The 10,712-nt window shown below is 38.3% G+C and overlaps 1 protein-coding gene across 6 annotated transcripts in view; it reads right to left on the reverse strand.

Annotated features, from left to right (window-relative positions):
• Positions 1–10,712, reverse strand: part of LOC103519061 (putative GPI-anchor transamidase) — an 18,959-nt gene that overhangs the window by 5,265 nt on the left and 2,982 nt on the right. For 2 of the 6 annotated variants that reach the window (XM_026830677.1, XM_026830676.1), the window contains exons 2-7: positions 10,136–10,301; positions 9,000–9,291; positions 8,034–8,218; positions 6,026–6,244; positions 5,026–5,204; positions 4,242–4,574 (exon numbers count right to left, since the gene is read on the reverse strand). In XM_026830677.1, coding sequence (XP_026686478.1) covers positions 4,517–4,574; positions 5,026–5,204; positions 6,026–6,244; positions 8,034–8,218; positions 9,000–9,291; positions 10,136–10,192 — 990 coding nt within the window. In that variant the 5' untranslated portion in view covers positions 10,193–10,301 and the 3' untranslated portion in view covers positions 4,242–4,516. Of the gene's footprint in view, positions 1–3,787; positions 4,098–4,241; positions 4,575–5,025; positions 5,205–6,025; positions 6,245–7,127; positions 7,313–8,033; positions 8,219–8,999; positions 9,292–10,135; positions 10,518–10,712 lie in introns of those variants that run through there. The other 4 variants (XM_026830678.1, XM_017448045.2, XM_008484141.3 and 1 more) reach the window with 4 other exon arrangements.

The following is a 10,712-nucleotide window of genomic DNA, read 5'->3' on the forward strand; positions in this document are numbered from 1 at the left end:
TATTATTATTATTATTATTATTATTATTATTATTATTATTATTATTATTATTATTATTATTATTATTATTATTATTATTATTATTATTATTATTATTATTATTATTATTATTATTATTATTATTATTATTATTATTATTATTATTATTATTATTATTATTATTATTATTATTATTATTATTATTATTATTATTATTATTATTATTATTATTATTATTATTATTATTATTATTATTATTATTATTATTATTATTATTATTATTATTATTATTATTATTATTATTATTATTATTATTATTATTATTATTATTTGATAGAGGGAACTGCAAGAACGGAGGTCTCATCGTCCCGTAATCGAAGATGGAGGACAGGATAGGAGAAAGCCAGCCGTTCCGAGAACAAACCTTATCCGTTCAGGATAAATTTCGCCCCGGACGGGAATTGAACCCGCGACCTAGCGCTTACAAAGCATTCGCGCTACCCTCCAAGCTAACTAGCTTCTGCTTTGTCAGCGCTAGGCCGCGGGTTCGATTTCCACTTGGGGCGGATTTTATCCTAAACGGATAAGGTTCGTTCACAGAACGGCTGGCTTTCTCCTATCCTGTCTTCCTTCTCTGTTCAATTTCGGGACGATGAGACCTTAGCAGTTAGGTACAGTTCCCTCTATCAAACCTCAAAAAAAAGAAAAAAAAAAAAAAAAAAAAAAAAAAAAACCCCGATTTCATATTTTATTTTTAGACAAAGAAAAAAAAAAAAAAAAAAAAAAAACAACAACACCCGTAGGTACTTACCTCACATGAGCTCCCATGATAGTGCAATTTACATGTTGTTCTCAATAGGGTTACCAGAAAACTTGAAAAGCACAGGAACAAATGGTTTAAAACTCACATATTATTCAAAATCTAGTCATTTAAGTTATGCACATGATTACACCTAAATTTACCTACCTACTAAACCTAAAAATTAAGTAAGTAGAGACAGGATTAGTATAGTACCTACCTAGGTAGTCCATAAGGTAGGTATACCTATCCTAAACTATGATAGGCACCTTACACTGACCAGTCACTATCAAGCAGACCTGACAACTGACAGGTACTCCTGATCAGGTCCGCCTGTCAGGTCTACCTGATAGCTGATGATCACACACATTATCACGTAGACCTGACAGGCGGACCTGATCAGAGGTACCTAGGTAGTCCATAAGGTAGGTATACCTATCCTAACTATGATAGGCACCTTACACCGACCAGTCACTATCAAGCAGACCTGACAGCTGACAGGTACTCCTGATCAGGTCCGCCTGTCAGATCTACCTGATAGCTGATGATCACACACATTATCATGTAGACCTGACAGGCGGACCTGATCAGGCGTACCTGTCAGTTCTACCTGTAGTGAGTGGCTGGCCTAAGAGGTAAGGTACCTAATCGTTTCTTTTGTGCAAATTTTTAGAACGCAAAATTGGAATCAAGATTCAAGATGGTCTTGCAAACTACATAATAACAACCCCCCGTATTTTGGAAAGACGCCAATTTTGCGATATTTCGCAGATTCGTGCTGCGCCGAAAAAAGGGTCATTGGCATAATTGAGAGAGGTCCAAGTGTTTATTTTTGAGATCCGAACGTAGTTCGATTACTTTATCACTCTTTGGAACAAGCTACATATATAACAAACAACCCCCCGTATTTTGGAAAGGGGCCAATTTTGCGATATTTCGCGGATTCGTGCTGCGCCGAACAAAAGGGTCATTGGCATAATTGAGAGAGGTCCAAGTGTTTATTTTTGAGATCCGAACGTAGTTCGATTACTTTATCACTCTTTGGACTGGGTAGCTACTAGCTTGCAGCTGTTACCTATTAAATTATCAAACAATGAACAGGAGAAAAGGAATTTTAATTGTGTTAAGCACCCTAATTGCTTGTCACAAATGTCGTTCCACGCTAAATAGGTAGGTATACTACGCAAATTTCATGACTTCACTTGGACTCGAACCACCAACCTCCATATTCAAAGTCCACTATGTACTATCTTGCAGCTGTTATTAGTAAATTATCAAACAATGAACAGGAGAAAAGGAATTTTAATTGTGTTAAGCATAATTAAGCATCCTAAATGCTTGTCACAAATGTCGTTCCACGCTAAATAGGTAAGGTATACTACGCAAATTTCATGACTTCACTTGGACTCGAACCACCAACCTCCATATTCAAAGTCCACTATTTCTATGAGTTACTCTAACCTGAAGATATTACCAAATCTACCTATTTCAAAGTTGACTTTTTACCAACAAAGAAATTAAGAAACGGTTTAAGTACCTAATCAATTTTAGTGTGGAACAGAAACAGATTTGATTAAAAAACCACACAAAAAACACTGCATAAAAGCAACACAAGAGAAAAATAAAATAATAATACTGATAAAAATATTGCACTACGAAGATAAGGTTAGTGTTAAAATTAAAACGAATTTAACTAGTTAGTACGATCTTTTTACTCATGCAGTGGGTACCTATTTTAGCACTAGAAAAACACTTCAAACACTTCTTTGAAACCGTTTAATCAAAAAATCAACCAAAAAAACCGATCTAGAAAGTTGATTTTACTATTTTTTAGTACCACAGTAAAAATTGTCTACCCCTAAACACAAATATCAGGGTGCACTCCCTCCCGCCCAAAGTTGAAAGCTTGGCATATTGATTTTCCACAGCTTTTTCTTTCGTGAATAAATTTTGAAAACTGAAAGTTCAACCGTGATTCCCCAAGTTTTCGGTAGGGGGCGCCAGAGTGCTGAAATTTATGGTGAACTTATCATAGTGGGGGAGGGGATGGTTATAGGTGGAGAGAGGGAGAAATAATATAGGAAAGGAGGGGTGGGAGAAAGGAGATATACGTGGGTGGAATGAGAAGTGGTGGGAGGCAAAGAGGGGGGAAGAAGATGAAGACGCAAAACTTTCCCTTTTTAGAAACTTCCCAAGTTGTTCTCCTTCTTTATTATTTCTAGTGCACTTGTATGTACCTACCACTACCTACCCCAACATCTTGTATGTATTTGTTATTCTTTTCAAATGGGTGGATGGGTACTTGTTATTTTCAGGGACTTCTTTTTCATCTTGAATTTGAATTGTTCTTTGTTTTGTTTTCTCTTCGTCTTTTGTCTTTTGTTTGACTGCTCATTGCTCATTAGTAGGAAACTAACTAACTACATGTTTTATTATTATTTTGAACCGTCTATGTGAGAAGTATCTACCCCACATAACTCTAAAACAGTTGGAATAATCTTTGAAAAAATTAAGATTTTTAGAAAATAGAAGAGCTATGAATCGAAATACAAGAAGCTACAATAAATAAAAAGAAAGTAATAATTTAGGTATTTGAACTATTGACTACAGGTACCTATTTTCAAATGGGTGGATGAGTAGGTACTTGTTATTTTCAGGGACTTCTGTTTCATCTTGAATTTGAATTGTTCTTTGTTTTGTTTTCTCTTCGTCTTTTGACTGCTCATTGCTCATTAGTAGGAAACTAACTAACTACATGTTTTATTATTATTTTGAACCGTCTATGTGAGAAGTATCTACCCCACATAACTCTGAAACAGTTGGAATAATCTTTGAAAAAATTAAGATTTTTAGAAAATAGAAGAGCTATGAATCAAAATACAAGAAGCTACAATAAATAAAAAGAAAGTAATAATTTAGATATTTGAACTATTGACTACAAAGTGATTATATTATTTACAAAATCTTCATATAAATTTGAAAATCGTATTGTTATCTATTGATAGAAAGTGTGCACTGTGCAAACATTGAATTATAATGTTATTTACAACAAAATCATCTTCATTAGCTAATTGGGTCGATTGCATATATCAGTAACCTCTTTAAATCAACTTAATATCAAGGTATACCTATACACGATAGTTACACTCTTAAGTGCAGTGCAATAGTCCTAAACAAAAATGGGCGCGGCACACAAGGGATGAAAAAGAGACCACCTTAACATAATAATACAGTCTTATGTACATGCTTTAGTACTAATATATGGGTCGATAATACTTTCAGTTAATGGCTTAGTACTAATCTATGGACAGGCAGATATATTCAGTCTTAGAGCTATATTATTTACAAAATCTTCATATAAATTTGAAAATCGTATTGTTATTGATATTTATTAAAGTGTGCACTGTGCAAACATTGAATTTTAATGTTATTTACACCAAAATCATCTTCATTAGCTAATTGAGTCGATTGCATATATCAGTATAAATAGAATAAATTGCATATGTACCTCTTTAAATCAACTTAATATCAAGGTATACGTATACACGATAGTTACACTCTTAAGTGCAGTGCAATAATCCTAAACAAAAATGGGCGCGGCACACAAGAGATCAAGAAGAGACCACCTTAACATAATAATACAGTCTTATGTACATGATTTAGTACTAATATATGGGTCGATAATACTTTCAGTTAATGGCTTAGTACTAATCTATGGGCAGGCAGATATATTCAGTCTTAGAGCTCAGGGAATTGAGGTAAATAAGTGAACCTAGTGTCTTGATCCAATTCACGTCTGAAAACACAAACAAAATATGAGGTATAATTACCCAAAAAATGGCTTTCTTCTGACGCATTGATTTCATGTCACTTCTGGGATTCGAACCACGGTACCCTCGGTTATAAATCCAATGTGAGTGCCAAAATAAACTTGGCAAAAAAAAGATCTTTAGTGATAACGGAAAAAAAAAAAATATAAGGGTTTTAGCCTTTATTTTGGGAACAAGCTATCCGCCTACTCACATTAACCCCACCTAGGCTAAGTGGGTCACAAAAAGCCAGCAGCTCGCGATTTCCCAAATGGTCACCCATTCGGATACTAACCAAGCGCAAAGTTGCTCAACTTCAGTGATAAATGGGGAACTGGTTCATTCAACTTGCTATCACCGCACCGCTGGCTAAAACATTGATTTTATTTTTATTTTTTATATATATACATATTGGTATATTCAATGGGCATAACTTACTCTTCCACTAGTAGCAAGGTAGGTTTCTTGAAGTCGGATATATTAATGGGTGCACTCAGCTCTACAGGACGTATAGATCCGAAGAAATCAGTGATCGGGACATGTTTGGGGTCTCGTCGGAATAAATCGGTTCTAATACCGATCGTAGAGATGCATACCCGTTTGGGACATACTGCCAACTGAAACAATATAAATCGAGATGTCAAATAAATACCTATATTGCATAAATAATAGGTAAAATAAATGCAATTTCTTTGTGTTATTATGCCACAGTTTTTGGTGCTCACTTCAGCATTGTAGGATTTTCCCAAATAGATGTCTCACTAATCCTAACACCCAACCTACCATGCTGGCACCGGTCGCTATGCGGATTTACATTAGCTACATAGCTACTCATTTTCCTCACGAGGCTGAGTGGGCCCCGCAACGGCCAGTCACGGAATCAATCATTTGCATGATTCAAATTTTTTGACCAAGTCTGGAATCGAACCCGGATTTCCAGAGTGCAGTGACCACTACGCCACAGGAGCTAAAGTCAATTATCTAATAGAAACCCCCCAAAAAATACCACTTCGTGGCATAAAAAAGACCCCGCCAAGTCGTTCCTCCCAAAATAAATCAAGTGCCACAAAAAATAATAAAATAAATGCAATTTCTTTGTGTTATTATGCCACAGTTTTTGGTGCTCACTTCAGCATTGTAGGATTTTCCTAAATAGATGTCTCACTAATCCTAACACCCAACCTACCATGCTGGCACCGGTCGCTATGCGGATTTATATATGTCATAGCTACTCATTTTCCTCACGAGGCTGAGTGGGCCCCGCAACGGCCAGTCACGGAATCAATCATTGGCATGATGCAAATTTTTTGACCAAGTCCGGAATCGAACCCGGATTTCCAGAGTGCAGTGACCACTACGCCACAGAGGAGCTGAAGTTAATTATCTAATAGAAATAGAAGATCAATTTATCTAATAGAAGACAGGCTACATCACTTACAAAGTCCTCCATGGTCTTGGCGCTGTCTAAATGCACATCCTCCAGAAACTCCAGAGCGTAGTACGTATATCTGTCTATAATATACACACCGATAGCTGGATCTACATGATGGGATAGAGAGTCTTCTCCCACTAGACTGGAAGCCATGGCTAGAATGTTGGGTGAATAGAACTTCTCATACATGGAAGACGCCTGACAGGTGTCTATCATGAAGAACACCTGAAATACGAGATGAAAACTAAAGAATCTAAAGATAGAAGAAGGCGAGAAGGAATTTTGATTGTTTTAAGTGTTTTTAGATGCTTCTTCACAAATGTTGTTCCCCCCTTGTTTGAAAAGCAGAAGATCCCGGGTTCGATGCCCACTATCGACAAAAATTTATACTCGTTTTTCGATTACACATATTTCAACGGGTTACTTTCTGGTGTTCTCGTGTTGACCCAGCATCTAAATGCGCTTGTTTGAAAAGCAGAAGGTCCCGCGTTCGATGCCCACTGTCGACAAAAATTTATACTCGTTTTTCGATTACACATATTTCAACGGGTTACTTTCTGGTGTTCTCGTGTTGACCCAGCATCTAAATGAGAATTATTGTGTCTCTTCTCGTCCATCTGGTGAGAGGCATACTACCGGATAGGGATGAAACGACACGGACCATACGACTCTAATTCTACCAGACTTGTTTCATTGCTAGGAAATAAAAACGGCGGTGAAACATTTTTTTTTTTTTTTTTTTTTTTTTGTTTAGGAAGGGAATTATTGTGTCTCTTCTCGTCCATCTGATGAGAGGCATACTACCGGATAGGCATGCAACGACACGGACCACACGATTCTAATCTAGCAGTTGTTTCATTGCTACGAAATAAAAACGGCGGTGAAACACTTTTTTTACCCTCTTTATATATATTGCGAGCTCTCACCTCATGGTATCTCCTCTTCTGCCACATCTGTTCCAGCGCATCCCTTAACTCTTGAGAAGTCTTAAGAAGTATGTAGTTCCCACTGTGACCTTTTTCAGACCTTTTGCAACCCCCCCCTCATTGTAAGTCTGGTAGATCCCCTCTCTTAAGAGAACTATGTAATTCCCACTGCGAGTTCTCACCTCATGGTATCTCCTCTTCTGCCACATCTGCTCCAAAGCATCCCCTAACTCTTGGGAGGTGACTTCTTCAGAGTCCTGAAACTTGAGGAACCCATCACCACCATGTCCTGTTAGATAGATGAGGATGTTACTGCCTTCATCTGTCAGGAGCTGTTTGGAACGAGGAGTAGATGGGGGTAGTCGACCTGTAAGGGAAATAAAGCAAAAATGAGATTAATCATGGTGCTTATTTATACTGCTCGCAAGCTCGCATAGTACTGAAAAGTCCCTTTACTCCAGCAGTAGGCTATTATTGTGGTCAAATTCTCAAATTATATTGAGGATAAATTTCCATACCTTGGCTGGGATTGAACTCACGCCCTCCTGTTCGCCAGGCGAGCGTCTTGACCACTACACCACCGAGGCAGGTTTTATTAAAATAGTAGGTAGGTAGGTATTACACAATTATCTCAGGATACCACTTGTTTACTCATTTCTTTCAAAAAAGGATATCAGGGGAAAGATTCTCTGCCAAGATTTGGAGCATTCGTAAAGTCAATTACCCACCTGTTAGTAGTCTTATAAAGTTCTCCACAGTGACGAGATGAAAACTAAAGAACCTAAAGATTTAAGAAGTGTTTTTAGATGCTTCTTCACAAAAGGTCACTGGTTCGATGCCCACTATCGACAAAAATGTTTTTCGATTGCACATATTTCAACGGGTTACTTTCTGGTGTTCTCGTGTTGACCCAGCATCTAAATGGGAATTATTCTCTTCTCGTCCATCTGATGAGAGGGATACTACGGGATGGGCATGCAACGACACGGACCATACGATTCTAATCTAGTAGTTGTTTCATTGCTACGAAATAAAAACGGCGGTGAAACACTTTTTTTACCCTCTTTAGATCCATTGCGAGCTCTCACCTCATGGTATCTCCTCTTCTGCCACATCTGCTCCAAAGCATCCCCTAACTCTTGGGAGGTGACTTCTTCAGAGTCCTGAAACTTGAGGAACCCATCACCACCATGTCCTGTTAGATAGATCAGGATGTTACTGCCTTCATCTGTCAGGAGCTGTTTGGATCGTGGAGTAGATGGGGGTAGTCGACCTGTGAAGGGAATGAGATCAGAAACAATATTAACAAACAAATTGGTTAGATTACATTGTTAAAAGTTGTCAGCTCCCATGGCGTAGTGGTCACTGCGCTCGCCTTGCACGCGGGAGACCCGGGTTTGATTCCCGGCGGGGTCAAAAAATCTGTATCATGCAAATGATTGATTCCGTGACTGGCTGTTGCGGGGCCCACTCAGCCTCGTGAGGAAAATGAGTAGCTATGACATATAAATGCGCATAGCGACCGGTGCCAGAATGGTAGGTAAACATTGGATGTTAGGATTATTGAGATATTGGGAAAATCCTACAATGCTGCAGTGAGCACCAAAGTTGTGACATAATAACACAAAGAAACTGCATTTACATTTACATTGTTAAAAGTTGTTGCAACTAGAGAGAAAGAAAAATTCTGACAGAAGGAAAAAAAATCAACTACTGTAGGTACTGAAAAAATTGACTCTACAATAAGGTTTAGAATATTGTCTCGAGAATTTACGAGGTTAGCACGATCTCTATGAAGTAGTTTTTAGCATGTTGGACTTTGAATCTCTGAGCAATTGGTTTGAGTCCAAGTGAAGTCATATCCATGAAACTTGGTTTCGTGTTCATAACATATAGACTGGGCAATGCTTCAAACTCTTGACGATCGCGCCCCTCCCGGCAAGCTTAAAATTTAGCGAGAGGTACTAATTCACGAACAAAATTTGTTACAAACATTCCAAGCTTACACACAATTAAGTAAAATTGCTTTAGGGTCCATCTCTCAATTCTCTCACCTGTTAGTAGTCTTATAAAGTTCTCCACAGTGACTTCATATCCCCTATAGTCCACCTCCACATCCTCCCCGTACACATCTATATGTTGGTTGGCATTATTGAACACTGTGGCCGGTCTTGGGTTCCTCGGGTTACAAGCCATGTCATCTGCTATCATAAGGATTATATGGCTGTCTGGTATGCCAAGACGTTTGACACTACGGTAGATGGACAATACATTGGCAACGTGACGGTAGTTGAACCAGAACCGAGAAGTGTCCACTAGGACTGCCCAGTTGTTGGAGTGTTTCGCCTGTAAATGATTAATAAGATGTTGTATTACCTACATTGGACATGTGGAGAGGAGAGACGAGAGTTACATAGGTAAAAAAAAAGAAGAGAAAATATTGATACAGGGGAAGAGAAAGAGGGGGAGACCAAAACTGAGGTGGAGAGATAAGGTTGAAGAAGACTTGAGAGAAAGGATGTGGAGAAGGGAGGGGGCATTGGATAGGGCGGTATGGAGGGGTAGGATAAAGAAGGTAACACCGACCCCAAATAAGATTGGAATAAGGTGCAGTAAAAGAAGAAGATTACCTACATTAAAACAAAGGTATTTTCATCAGAAAAGTACTAAAGCTCCGTGGCTATCACACTAGGACTACACGCCGGATGTCCCGGGTTCGATTCCCGGCGGGGTCGAAGTTTTTTTCGGCTCTGTGCTTGGAGTTCAGGGTGCTCTCAACCTCGTGAGGACAATTGAGTAGGTAGCTACTTTAATCGAGTAGCGACCAGTGGCGACATTACCAGACTATAAATAAAAATTAATATTTTATAGTTGACAGAATTAATAAAGAAGGTTCTTACTGATGCTGTGTTATCTACATATTTTTTATGCCCTTGCAAGCTGCATATGGTCAATGGACTTTTATTATTATTATTATTATTTTTGATGAAGTTTGACAGAAGGAAATGTAACTGCTAAAGTCTTATCGTCTCGATAGCAAAGAGAGAAGAAAGACAGGATAGGAGAAAGCCAGCCGTCCCGAGCACTAACCTTATCTGTTCAGGATAATATCTGCCTTGGGCGGGTATCGAACCCGCGACCTAGCGCTCACAAGGCAGACGCGCTACCTTCCAAGCTAGAGTCAACTCACCTCATTCAACACAAAGATTGTGGACAGGAATATCGCACCAAGCCAATGGACTTGCATGATGCCTTGATTTGTTCTTGGAACGCCAGTAAGTGTTAGATATCTACAGTTTGCCTTGATATGTTCTCGGAACAACAGGAACAGTCAGATATATCTACAGTTTTCTGATCTTTCGTTATTTAATTGTGGAAGGGTTGAGGTGACAGTAAAAACATTTCTGAGTTAATGCCGAAAGGGATAAAGGTGGAAACACACTGCCCTCACGTCACATGCTCTCACGTCTCACACCATCTTCTGTAGTGGTTAGCATGGTGGACTCTAAATCTGAGGGTTGGTGGTTCGAGTATAAGTCAAGTAACGAAATAGTGTAGTGCTGTAGTGTATTAATATTAAGTGGGGAACGACATTTGTGACAAGCATGTGTGCTTAACACAATTAAAATTCCTTTGTTTTTATTTACATTTTGTATGAAACAATCAGTTCGAATATAGGGAGGTGCTAAATTTTCAACCAAGAAACAGTGTCAATGTAAAAAAAAAAAAAAAAAAAAAGATGTAGGTAAGTCCCCCGGCCCCCAGTG

Source organism: Diaphorina citri, unplaced genomic scaffold (assembly GCF_000475195.1).
Source record: "Diaphorina citri unplaced genomic scaffold, Diaci psyllid genome assembly version 1.1 scaffold2513, whole genome shotgun sequence".
In the NCBI taxonomy this organism is placed as follows: Eukaryota; Metazoa; Arthropoda; class Insecta; order Hemiptera; family Psyllidae; genus Diaphorina; species Diaphorina citri.